Source organism: Pinus tabuliformis, chromosome 7 (assembly GCF_031772625.1).
Source record: "Pinus tabuliformis cultivar Carrire ecotype Pingquan chromosome 7, CPIR1, whole genome shotgun sequence".
NCBI classification, from domain to species: domain Eukaryota; kingdom Viridiplantae; phylum Streptophyta; class Pinopsida; order Pinales; family Pinaceae; genus Pinus; species Pinus tabuliformis.
In genome coordinates, this window is record NC_142293.1 from 339,019,849 (window position 1) to 339,033,833 (window position 13,985).

The following is a 13,985-nucleotide window of genomic DNA, read 5'->3' on the forward strand; positions in this document are numbered from 1 at the left end:
ATAAATTATTTGTCAAATTGTGCAAGTGCTCTTTTGGCATGGAATAATTCAAGTATTTGGGCCACATTATGGGTCATGAAGGTGTCCAGGTGGATCCCAAAAAGATCCAGGCAATGCAGGATTGGCCCCAACCAAAGACCTTGAACAGTTTGAGGGGATTCTTGGGTCTCACAGGCTACTATCGCAAATTTTTCTGCAATTATGGTCGCATTCCTAGACCCCTCACTAACCTTCTCAAGAAAAATTCATTCCTTTGGACTAATGAAGCACAACAAGCATTTATGGCTCTCAAACAAGCCATGTGTTCCACTCCCGTATTGGCACTACCCAACTTCACCAAATATTTTTTGATTGAATGTGATGCTTTAGGTACTAGTATTGGTGTTGTCTTAATGCTGGAAGGTCGACTCTTGGCTTTCACCGGCCAAAAACTAAGTGGAAAACATCTGGGACAATCTACCTATGAGAAGGAGATGATGGCCATCTTACATGCAGTATATACTTGGCGACCATACTTATTGGGGCAACGTTTCCAAATCCCCACAGACCATCAAAGACTCAAATATTTTTTGGAGGAATGTCTATCCTCGCCCCAGCAAAATAAATGGATGACCAAAATGTTGGGATATGATTATGAGATAATTTATAAGAAAGGGCATGAAAATGTAGTAACAGATGCTTTATCATGCCAATTTGAGGATGAAAGCACCCTGCTATCAATTTCTCTCCCCATACCAAATTGGATTGAAGAAGCTCGCAAGGAATTGTTTTCACATCCCTCTCTCTCCCAACTCATTAATAACTTGAGAGAAGATCCTAATTCCACAACGGTTTACTCTTGGAAGGATGAGATTCTCAGCTACAAGGATAGAATAGTGATATTGCCGACATCCACCCTCAAAATGCGCATTTTGGTAGAGTTGCACTCATCTCTCACTGCAGGCCATGCAGGCTTTTAGAAGACTTATTCTCACACTCATCGTTCTTTCTTTTGGATAGGCATCAAAACTAACATTCTTATTTTTGTAGCTGAATGTGATGTGTGTCAACGCCACAAAGGAGAAACAGTCAAGTCCCTAGGCACCTTACAACTAGCCCATCCCTGTCTCAATCTAGACGGATGTTTCTACGGATTTCATTACTGGTCTTCCAAAGTCAGGAAACAAGTCAGTCATCATGGTGGTTGTGGACAAACTTTCAAAATATGTTTATTTTTATGCCCTACCCCAGCCATTTACCCCCACTTTGGTGGCTCAAGCTTTCATGGACCAAATATTCAAACTGCATGGCATGGCCACCTCCATTGTGTCTAATCGTGACCTGACCTTCACCAATAACTTTTGGCAATAAATTTTCAAGCTACAAGGCACCCAACTCCAACTAAGTACTTCCTATCATCCCTAAAATGATGGTCAAACTGAAGCAATCAACAAATGTTTGGAGAACCTAAGGTGCTTCACTTCATAAAAGAAACATCAACGGCTAAAGTGGTTACCTCTAGCTGAATGGTGGTTTAATACTAACTATCATGTAGCCACCAAGATGACTCCATATGAAGCAGCGTATGGTCAACTCCCACCTTCACCTACTTCTTATCTCCCTGGATCCCCTAAGGTGCAAGAAGTGGATCAAATCCTACAGATCCATGCACCAAGCTCAGGATCACATGAAGCAATAGGTAGACCAACATTGTTCAAAAAACACATTTCAAGAAGGGGATCAGGTATTCCTGAGGTTTCAACCATACAAGCAAACATCACTCAAGACAAGGGATGTCAGAAATTAGCTCCAAAATTCTATGGACCTTATCAAATACTTCAACGCATTGGAGAAGTAGCTGACAAGCTATCCTTGCCACCAACTTCAAAAATACATCCCGTCTTCCATGTATCATGCCTCAAGAAAGTGGTGGGGAACAATTGCAGCATTCAAACTAGTCTACCTGAATTGGATGAAGAAGGTTCACTCTGGCTCCGACCTGAATAGGTCCTTGACACGCGAGAATGACATCTGTGCTACCACATAATCAAGGAATTCCTCGTCAAGTGGAAAGACACCTCTCCAGAAGATGCGACCTAGGAACTAGCCACTATTCTTCAACAATTTCCACAGCTTTAGCCTTGAGGACAAGGCTGCTTTTTATAGGGGAAGGCATGTTAGGGTCCAACCCTAACCCCTTTATTTATGTCATAGAGTCGATTCATAGTTATAGTTAGTTAAAGAGTCAATAAATCCTGTATTAATAATTGTAAGTGGTTGACCCTCATTTAAGAAAGGGACCACAGTTAGTTGCAAATGGGCCATGGTATTAGATATATGGTATTAAGAGAACCATGGCACTGACCCATGGTATTGCATGTATGAATCCTATATAAAGGATAGATAATCCCCATTGAGGAGTGTTGTGTATTATTTTTTAATTGAGCTCTGCTCTGCTGGAGGTTGCCCCCTTAAAGAGGCAACTGAACATTGCTTTCATCTCTAAATAATAAAATGCTTGCTATTTTTCTCATATTGTTCTGTGTTCGGGGTTGTATTTATTCATAGATTTGGTATTTTTGCATCTTCTCGCAAGTCAAGAACATAACAGGTTTTCAATAAGAAATATTTCCCAGACAATGTAGAAGAAATGGAAAATTGCATTAGCATCAAGAAAACTAGATTCCACAAGGTTTCTTGTAGATATTCGATGGTATCATGCGCTAAATCAATAAGATGGGTACTGTACGGTATAGATTCCAAGAAGTGATTTTAGACATCACAAGTGGGAAAGGTATTGCCTCATATTAGCCACATTACCTTCATCCATACTACAAACTACTGAAGCCTGAAGAGCATCTAAATTCAAAGTATTAAGCAGTTTCATCTCATTTGAATACAAAGGTTGTGATAAAGTCATGGAGGCAAGAGCCAACAAAGTTTTTCTAGAAGGAAAACGTAATCTACAAGAACAAGTCCTAAAGAAATTTTACAAGTACCCCATGGCTATGTGCTACAAATTTTATGGGCAAGAAAGCATTGAGATCTATGAGGAAGGATGGAGCTATATGCTTTACCCAGTTGCTTTAGAAAGGAAGATCTTTAACTGGTCAAATATACTTTAACAACAACTGTAGATTAATGAGTCAAAGATAAAGAAAGCATCACAAGGTGAGAAGCCTCAATTCTATATGTAACCCTACTTAATTGATGAAATTTATGCTCGAAATGAGTTCTCGGGTCTAGAGTGGAAATGGACTCTGCAACATCTCCCTATCAACATCTATTGTAAGCTATTATCAGAAGTGAGTTACAGAGGAGTATATGACAAAGTGGTTGAGCACTTATTTTCCATACTATATCATATGCTCTTTGAGGTTAAGGTGCTTTACATGAATAATGAGGCTAAAGAACAAAGTATTATATTTTTTCACTTCTCCTCAAGGAACAAACATCATATTTTTCGGTTCCCAAAGATCTCCACATCTTATACCAATCTATGTGATTGAAAAGGTGGTCATCCAATATATTGGATGTCAACTTTGTGTAGGATTGTCTTAGTTGTTGCAGAAGAAGAAGAAGAAGAAGACACCTTCGCCTCTCTTTCCCTTACAAGTAGGGTAATATGAGCATAATATTCTAAAGGTAGTGGAAGAAGAAGTTGAAGAACTTACCTACCTCAGGTTTGGGGAAATGAGTTTTCATCGATATGACCCCAAAGGTGTGTGAAAATAACATTGTGCTAAGCTACCTTTTTCCTGGCCTTACATTTCCAACACTTTGGGAGATGAGGAAAATATGAAGAATTGGTATAATTATTCTAGGGCACAATGGCTAGGTGATGAGGTAGGCTCTTCTAATAAATCTCATGTACTATATATTGTTCAATAAGGGAACTAGAAAGGGATTGCTTACTCTAGTTAGTGTTGTCAAACCAAAGAGGAATATCATACATTATCCTAAAGTAGATAGGAGCAGAAAATTTAAATCAGATCCAAACACCAAAGGAAAAATTGAAGGGGAGAGGAAAATAAAGGAATTAGAAGAAGCATAGAATAGGGAGAAGAGGAGCAAACATGATAAGAAGAGTGCAAACAATAGGAGGAATATAAGAAAAATGAAGAACAAGAAAAGAATAAGAGAGAAGACAAGCATAAAAGAAATGAAGAGCTGAAAAAGAGAGAAGAAGAGTAATATAGGAATAAACAACAAGATGAGGCATTGTAGAAGAAAATGGAAGAAGAAGACCAACAAAATCTATTGGAAGAAGAAGAAAGTAGGAGGAAATAGGAGGAAGAATTTGCCAAAGATTTGGAGGAATAGTTGCAGGCTTAGAATACAGATGAAGAACAAGAGGAGGATGACCAAGAAGTAGATATTGTGGCAATAACAAAGCAAGCAAGCTATCAACCCCTGCCTCTTCTTATTGGTGGCCACATCCCGTTCAGTGAGATGAGAATATTTCCTGCACCTCATGATAAGGTCACAAATATTTCTAACTTCACCTTCGATCAACTGAAGAGTAGAATAATACATCAAAGCTGAAGGTATTTCCTGAATGATCCTGATCACTCCATTTCCATTCATAGGGAAAGGGCGACTGTGCTGAATACCAAGAAGAATCCAAGACCAACCACTACAACTAATTCATCCTTTGAATACCCCTCTAAGGAGAATACTAACTTCTTGATGAAAGAAAATGAACAATTAGCAAAGGAATTTGCTTCTGCAAGGCAACATATTGATCATATCCTTGCTAAGAATCAAAGGTTGTCTTCCATTAATTCTAACAAAAGAGACTTACAAGTAGCTATATTTGAAGAGCTTCAGGTGCTGGGAGACATAATGAGACAAGTGTATGAGGAAATGATCACTCTTCATAGGGAAGTGGTGCCCTTATCTGCAGTGTAGAAAGGACCACAAGAGAAGGTGAAAGTTTTGAAGACAACTTACACAACCATAGATGCGATCTAGGAATGGGGCACTAGATATGGGAATGCACTTGTAGTGTTGGTTAGGAAAGGAAGGCAGAATGCTGATATGGATAGGATAGAGATCATAAAGGTTATACAAGTCGATGATAAACTAAACAATTATGTAACCACCACCATATTATATCATGGATTGGATGCCTTGGTGAGGATGCAAAAGATACCTTTTGTTGGTACATTTATGCAAGTGAAGTGCATGAATGCTATTAAGAAAGAGATAATAGAGTTCTTGAGCAACATTAGACAGGTGACCACTTAGGATGATTTATAGGTAACAAAATAATTTGTTATGCAATATGTAGTTGGGCCTGCAAAGTTACACATGAAGTTATTCTTATTATAGAACAACATACAAACAGGTTCCAAGACTATATACCTCGATGCATTAGAGGGAAATATTAAATATAATCTATATCTTTTGCCAAAGGTTGGGAATATAGTAGCTAGATATAAATATTGGCACCAATATGTTAGAATGAAGCTACATGTTACAGTCATCGAGTTGTAGTTTCTTCGAGTTTGAACATGATGTATTCATTTTGTCTTATGCCTAGAGCCAAATTTTGTCCAATGTAATTTTGTATTTGAGAATAATAATAAAATTTAAATTGTGAGTGTGTAAGTCTAAGAGTCACATAGGGAATTAGAGAAATTTTGAGGTCTAAAATGGGCCTCCTAAGAAAAATGTACAATCAAAATAAACTTTATAAGAACCAATAAGATTAAATATGATGGTGTCTGTTATCACAAAATCACTACTGAGGGCTGCAACCAAGCAAGATTTCATGTAACTCTTTCAACCTAACTTTAGATCAAAGCTTAGCCTCTTTGATCAGAGAGGGCTCTCTCACAAACTCTTGATAAAATCATTCACTACAACAGATGGCTAACTCTTTACTCAGTCATGAAAGCAAAAGCTAGTTGGAAACATATCAAACTGGTTCTCATTGGGCTATGGAGTCTCATACACTAAGTAAACAAGAAAAACATGATCATTTCATAGAAGTCAAGGCTCTTTGCATTAAGTGTCAAACATACTCCATCAAAACCACAAAACCACAGCTTGCTAAACACACAGGAAGTCAGAGCATAAGATTATGAATTCTGAGTGATTGTGTTACAACAAGGCTGCAAATGAACATAAACATAAAACACTATCCTTATATTTGACCACAATAATCCATCGAGAATCTTGAGAAGAAATCAACACTGTTTTACTATTACTGTCATAAGCTTTACAATGGCCCAAAACAACTCTGTTTTTTTATAAAATGTCCAACCCCTTCTACATCCTAAACCTGATCCATATATAGGCAAGCAAACTCAATCACCTCGAGCTTCCTCCTCCAGCATGAGGGGAGCCTCGAAGATGGCTATTCATTATCCCTATCTATTGCATAACTAATCTATTAATTACATAATGGCTAAACTGAAATCACAAATGGTTTTCATTTAATCAAAATCCTAAATCTTTGCTCCTTGTCGCATGATGCTTTTCTGGCTTTTGACACATGTCCTTTGGCTGTTTAGGTTGAAGTATCTTTGAAGGAAAGTACACAGAACGAACTAGCTTTGGATTCTAGTTACGTGTATGCTTATTAATTGATCAAGAGGAATGCTCTGTTTTCACGGTCTTTGTCTCCCATTTTCCTTCATCATATAAATACCACGCTCCAAACTCTTTAAACCTTTAATGACAACATATAATAACCATATGCCATATGATCTGGATACTTCATGGACCAAACAGGTGTACCAACCGAACATTCTGGTAACCCCACCAATACCCTAGTAGCTCGGTCATAAAGTGCCTTAAAGACTCGAATCCAAAGAAGTGTGCTTTTATCCTTTAATTATCAGGTTTCCACGTCCATGATGTGCTGGTCATTATTCCACATGCCTGTGTGATGGCAAAATATTTCAAAAAAGATTGGCCGCTTGGTTAATCCTAATTGACCAAGTGAACTGTAACATGCAGCTACAGCAGTTTCGTAGCGCGCTACGAAACTGCTGTGTAATCACAAAAACATAGTCTTCTAATGACCACCTGATTAGATAAACCGATCTCTGTTGTCTTCAAGATATTTTTTCTGCTTTCTTTCTATTAGTTATGACATTCTTTGAGGTAAGGAATACCAGAACAGCTGGAGCCATCTTTTAAAACCTTATCTAGAAACCTTAATCATACAGAAAGTTCACAGACTTCATCTTCCATGAGTCGGTAATGTTTATCAAGCCAACTTCGAATTAGCTCCATAAAAATACCAACTCATGAATTTTCCTATCTTTCCAATGGCTGCTAATTCACCGGTAACTGACAGTATCTGCAATGCCTTCCATTAATAGTTTTGGTATCAATAATATCCTTTGCTGATTTCTGGGCATTGACTGAGGCTCAACATCATCATCTGGCATGTTAAGGGTATCACGTAGTGGCCATAAATCTCCTTTATTTTGAGCTATTTTTCTTCCAGTGAAGCCCCTAAGGTAAGCATAGGTACCACCTATGATTTCTGCTGCAAACTTAAACAGGTCCAGAATGAATCTCCCAAAGGACATCCAACCTGCATCGACATTTTCAGTTTGTCCATCAACAGGGATGAGTGGTGGTCTGTTTGTCTTGGCAGAAGCAGGCAAACTTTTCTTGGATGGCTTGTTCTGCTTAGCAGATCTTGAAAACATAGAGGTTCCCGATTCTTCTTGTTGAAACAAGCCAAGAATATAGCCAACTGAAAATGCACCAGCAACCATAAGAATACCTGAGGAATAGCTCGTGGCATTATTATATGCACAATCATCATAGTTGAGTCGAATCTCACGGATAGCCTGGTTGCCCCTGTCAATAACCAATAGTGAACATGTACTACTAACATACACTACATCGAAATCACTTGAAAACTTGGCGCCGTCGCTAGGCCCATCAACATGACCAGCTCTATTGGACCTGCCTCCTGCAATGGTTGTTACCCCTGCTTCACTAATCTTCATGATAGCCATATTTATAGTGTCTGCAACATAAACATTGCCACTGTCATCTGCAGTGAATCCCTTGGGATGATTGAAACGAGCGAGCATCTCTAGGCCTTCCATCTACATACCCTGAGTATCCTTGTGATGAACCTGCTAATAATCTCGCTGTGCTATAACGAGATAACGGAGGAGTTAATCAAAAAATGTTGCTGTTGGTAGAATCCAGAACAAGCAAATCACCATCTGGAGATACCTCAATAGTATATGGGTCAATTCCAAGCTTGTTTCCTTCTAGAACTGTCTCTACCATGTAGCCGCTTTCGAACTGAGGAAAATTCCGGTCAGCTTTGGAGGTCGGGGCAAGGGGACCCCATATCCACTTGATTAGGACAGATAACGGGCTTCTGATAATGCCTGGAGGGGCAGCAGAGACTATAGGTTCCCATGGAGCCAGACCAACCACCAGAACAAGCAGGAAAAACAGCACCCTAATTGAAATGGATCCGAAAAAGACGAGACAATGCAATGCATGGAATTTGAATTTAACTCATCTAAATCTTTTCAAGTTTCTGACATTCATCATATTAACCAGTGTTTGCCCGAAAGACGGATTCTGGAAAACCCTGAACTAATCCTTGCAAACTATAAAAGCACCATTCTATTTCTCCTCCAAATTCAACCTTCCTTCTGTGTTTATTCAATGCGCACTCGCCTTTTAACTACATCAATCAATATCATTCCAGCCTTTGCACCACATCTCTATCCCAGTGTCACTAACCATGGCAGCCTTGTGGCAATCAAATTCTTTATAAAACATCTTGACACTTGTCATTAATCGCTGCACTTCATAAGAGCACTTTCATGTCTTTAATGCATACATTAATAATGAAACAGCGTGCTTAACAACATTCACGACATTTTCATTTATATTAGTCATTTTATAAGCCCGTGTGCCTTGAAGAAACGACTGCCATGCATTTCGCATAAGCCATGAAAGAGGAGTTGCTCGATTTTTTAGGTAGCACGGTGTGACTTAAATCACAGATAAATCCCTTTTCTAGCAAAAGCTTGGCTCGCAAATTCTCAAACAATACCACTCGCAAATTCTCAAACGATACCATTCGCCCTTCAAGAATTCAATTACTAAACTCTTCTTCTACATCGCTACCATTCGGACCATTGTGATAACAAATACATGAGCTATGGTTGTTGAGAAAAGTTCTGGCCTCATGCCACGTTACCAATGCACAATAATTATGTAATCAACACCAGAAGAGTTCGACCTCTAATATCTCGTTTTCTGGCTGAAAAGTTCATGTTTCATAGAATTCATAGATGAACTTTCATATAGGCTACTCGATGGCTGGGAAGAAGCAAATCTCAGCCTCTTACACCGGTTCCAAACAGAATTCTCGGTGTCCCTTTTTTCTTCTTCAAAATATGCATCCATACGTCCATTTGGAACTCTGTACTGAGAAAAGCTTATATTAACTGGAAATTTTGGGAACTCACTTTCCACAGATGGAAGACATGCAGATTCACATTGCATCCTTGGAGTGTCTGGCATAGCATCAAACTGTGTGTGAATTGTGTCCTCCTCAGCTACCACACTTTAAGAGTTTGAACTAGTGTCATCCAGAAATATGTCTAACCATTTCTTAAGTGGCGCACTATCTCCAGTTGTATCAATTAAAATCTTCGATGAAATTTTTGATAGTAAATGTAAATTTGCATCAATCCCCTCCACTGGCTTTGACTGATCTTCTGATTGCACTTCAATGTCACCAGAGTAACCAGGGGAGGGATTTTTCTTTGTAGGAGATAAATCACCCATGAGCCAGAATTCAGAGATAACTCCCTTAATGTACTTGATGCCAATCCCACAATAGCTGCATCATCATAGGGTGCCTCCTTGGACACACTGTCACTGCTCTCATCAACATTCCTGGAGGGAAACAAAACTCTATACAATAGGCATGCTAGGATTTGGACCTTCGCTGAAAACTCGAACCAATTCCCAATTTCGTAGCACGCTACGAAACCACGCAAACAGGTAGCGCTGCGAAACTGCTAAAAATAATTCAGGCGCTGCGAAAACACCCACTCTTTAAGCCAGGCTAAAAATTTTTGACTACAGCATTTTCAGTGATAACAGTGGCTCCACTTGGGATAGTGTGCCCTTGTGGTACACTAAGAACATGCAGCTCCAGTGCCTTATCCATTTTTGACAAACTAAAATTTGCTTGACAAGCATGACTGTAGGAGAAAGAAAACCATATCTACTGAAAAAGAAAAGTGCTCAGTTAACCTTGAGCTTATTTGCATTTACCTCTACCTACCTACCCTAACCATTTCAACTTCTTCAGCTCAATCAATGTGAAATTTCCAATGCAGCCAATCATTTGTTTTATCTGACATTTGATTTCTTTGACTGTCCCGGAGTTCAGATCCAATATGACAGTGTAATGACCGCTGCCACTGAAATCTTCTCTGACTGTATCGGATTTCAGAGCCAATGTGATATTGTAAAGAGCGCTGCCACTGAAATAGTCTCTGATCTTCATAGGAAAACTGAAACACTGGAGAGTAAAACTCTTCCATGTAATCAGCTATAGGATCCCAGAACACATGATCAGCTTGTCCTTCCTTGAAATTTTCCAGCTGTGCAAACTGATCTTCAATCACAGTGTTCAGTTCCTCCATCGTGAAAGAGTAAGGAACCAGCATAGTCTCCTTGTGTTCAGCCATAAAAAATTTCTGAGAATAATAATCATGATCAGGAAAACTGTATGCCTGAATTTGTCCTTCTAAACCTTCAATTTCTTTCTCAATATCTTTGGCAATTTCATCAAAAAATTTCATCTTATCCTCTGACTTGCAATCAAAGGATTTCAGATATGAAGATAAGGACAAAGAAAAAGATTCATTTGTTTCTTCTGTACTATGATCATTATTCCATTGTTTGAAACCTTCAACTGAGGGAGATTCTGCCACCACCTCTGTCCTATCTGTCCATTCCTCCAAAAACATGAGCCAAAGGTCTTGAAATGACTTAATGGAATCCGCAGGCAAGCATTCAACCCACTGTTTGCACTTCCCTTGAAGTGAATCATAGAATAACATAATGCAAACATCCTCATGTTTAACTCTAAGAAGCTGTGTAAATTCACAAAAATCTGATATATGATTCAAGGTTAAACTTAAATCTTCACCGTTAAATTTTGGACCATTCCTTAGAAAGTATGCATCCTTGGGAAAATGATTTGGGAAACCATGAATTCCTGAGAAATCTATGCATGCATACCTTGAACAAAGAAGGGCAGCTTCTGGGTCTTTCATAACTCCAGTGGAATCACCATGAATATATAAACCTTGAATTCTTCAACAATGGAGTCGCCAAGGTAGTTTTGCAGCCTTGAAAATCATTTGAACTCCTGCTACCTTCAGAAATTCAATCTTAAGCTCCCGGCAGACGCACCAAAATGTTATCACAAAATCACTACTGAGGGCTGCAACCAAGCAAGATTTCATGTAACTCTTTCAACCTAACTTTAGATCAAAGCTTAGCCTCTTTGATCAGAGAGGGCTCTCTCACAAACTCTTGATAAAATCATTCACTACAACAGATGGCTAACTCTTTACTCAGTCATGAAAGCAAAAGCTGGTTGGAAACATATCAAACTGGTTCTCATTGGGCTATGGAGTCTCATACACTAAGTAAACAAGAAAAACATGATCATTTCATAGAAGTCAAGGTTCTTTGCATTAAGTGTCAAACATACTCCATCAAAACCACAAAACCACAGCTTGCTAAACACACAGGAAGTCAGAGCATAAGATTATGAATTCTGAGTGATTGTGTTACAACAAGGCTGTAAATGAACATAAACATAAAACACTATCCTTATATTTGACCACAATAATCCATCGAGAATCTTGAGAAGAAATCAACACTGTTTTACTATTACTGTCATAAGCTTTACAATGGCCCAAAACAACTCTGTTTTTTTATAAAATGTCCAACCCCTTCTACATCCTAAACCTGATCCATATATAGGCAAGCAAACTCAATCACCTCGAGCTTCCTCCTCCAGCATGAGGGGAGCCTCGAAGATGGCTATTCATTATCCCTATCTATTGCATAACTAATCTATTAATTACATAATGGCTAAACTGAAATCACAAATGGTTTTCATTTAATCAAAATCCTAAATCTTTGCTCCTTGTCGCATGATGCTTTTCTGGCTTTTGACACATGTCCTTTGGCTGTTTAGGTTGAAGTATCTTTGAAGGAAAGTACACAGAACGAACTAGCTTTGGATTCTAGTTACGTGTATGCTTATTAATTGATCAAGAGGAATGCTCTGTTTTCACGGTCTTTATCTCCCATTTTCCTTCATCATATAAATACCACGCTCCAAACTCTTTAAACCTTTAATGACAACATATAATAACCATATGCCATATGATCTGGATACTTCATGGACCAAACAGGTGTACCAACCGAACATTCTGGTAACCCCACCAATACCCTAGTAGCTCGGTCATAAAGTGCCTTAAAGACTCGAATCCAAAGAAGTGTGCTTTTATCCTTTAATTATCAGGTTTCCACGTCCATGATGTGCTGGTCATTATTCCACATGCCTGTGTGATGGCAAAATATTTCAAAAAAGATTGGCCGCTTGGTTAATCCTAATTGACCAAGTGAACTGTAACATGCAGCTACAGCAGTTTCGTAGCGCGCTACGAAACTGCTGTGTAATCACAAAAACATAGTCTTCTAATGACCACCTGATTAGATAAACCGATCTCTATTGTCTTCAAGATATTTTTTCTGCTTTCTTTCTGTTAGTTATGACATTCTTTGAGGTAAGGAATACCAGAACAGCTGGAGCCATCTTTTAAAACCTTATCTAGAAACCTTAATCATACAGAAAGTTCACAGACTTCATCTTCCATGAGTCGGTAATGTTTATCAAGCCAACTTCGAATTAGCTCCATAAAAATACCAACTCATGAATTTTCCTATCTTTCCAATGGCTGCTAATTCACCGGTAACTGACAGTATCTGCAATGCCTTCCATTAATAGTTTTGGTATCAATAATATCCTTTGCTGATTTCTGGGCATTGACTGAGGCTCAACATCATCATCTGGCATGTTAAGGGTATCACGTAGTGGCCATAAATCTCCTTTCTTTTGAGCTATTTTTCTTCCAGTGAAGCCCCTAAGGTAAGCATAGGTACCACCTATGATTTCTGCTGCAAACTTAAACAAGTCCAGAATGAATCTCCCAAAGGACATCCAACCTGCATCGACATTTTCAGTTTGTCCATCAACAGGGATGAGTGGTGGTCTGTCTGTCTTGGCAGAAGCAGGCAAACTTTTCTTGGATGGCTTGTTCTGCTTAGCAGATCTTGAAAACATAGAGGTTCCCGATTCTTCTTGTTGAAACAAGCCAAGAATATAGCCAACTGAAAATGCACCAGCAACCATAAGAATACCTGAGGAATAGCTCGTGGCATTATTATATGCACAATCATCATAGTTGAGTCGAATCTCACGGATAGCCTGGTTGCCCCTTTCAATAACCAATAGTGAACATGTACTACTAACATACACTACATCGAAATCACTTGAAAACTTGGCACCTTCGCTAGGCCCATCAACATGACCAGCTCTATTGGACCTGCCTCCTGCAATGGTTGTTACCCCTGCTTCACTAATCTTCCTGATAGCCATATTTATAGTGTCTGCAACATAAACATTGCCACTGTCATCTGCAGTGAATCCCTTGGGATGATTGAAACGAGCGAGCATCTCTAGGCCTTCCATCTACATACCCTGAGTATCCTTGTGATGAACCTGCTAATAATCTCGCTGTGCTATAACGAGATAACGGAGGAGTTAATCGAAAAATGTTGCTGTTGGCAGAATCCAGAACAAGCAAATCACCATCTGGAGATACCTCAATAGTATATGGGTCAATTCCAAGTTTGTTTCCTTCTAGAACTGTCTCTACCATGTAGCCGCTTTCGAACTGAGG

At 38.9% G+C, this 13,985-nt stretch overlaps 2 protein-coding genes across 2 annotated transcripts; both read right to left on the bottom strand.

Moving 5' to 3' along the window:
* Positions 1–7,274: 7,274 nt before the first annotated feature.
* On the bottom strand, positions 7,275–8,060 carry LOC149247332 (uncharacterized). The gene has a single exon (XM_089443924.1). The coding sequence runs from the start codon at positions 8,058–8,060 to the stop codon at positions 7,275–7,277; it is 786 nt and encodes a 261-aa protein (XP_089300050.1).
* Positions 8,061–12,988: 4,928 nt separating this feature from the next.
* On the bottom strand, positions 12,989–13,681 carry LOC149247333 (uncharacterized). Its single transcript, XM_089443929.1, has one exon. The coding sequence runs from the start codon at positions 13,679–13,681 to the stop codon at positions 12,989–12,991; it is 693 nt and encodes a 230-aa protein (XP_089300055.1).
* Between the last annotated feature and the right edge of the window lie 304 nt (positions 13,682–13,985).

Bases quoted from the DNA above. Each gene is read 5' to 3' on its own strand.
- LOC149247332 (XM_089443924.1), bottom strand. From the start codon at position 8,060: ATGGAAGGCCTAGAGATGCTCGCTCGTTTCAATCATCCCAAGGGATTC.
- LOC149247333 (XM_089443929.1), bottom strand. From the start codon at position 13,681: ATGGCTATCAGGAAGATTAGTGAAGCAGGGGTAACAACCATTGCAGGA.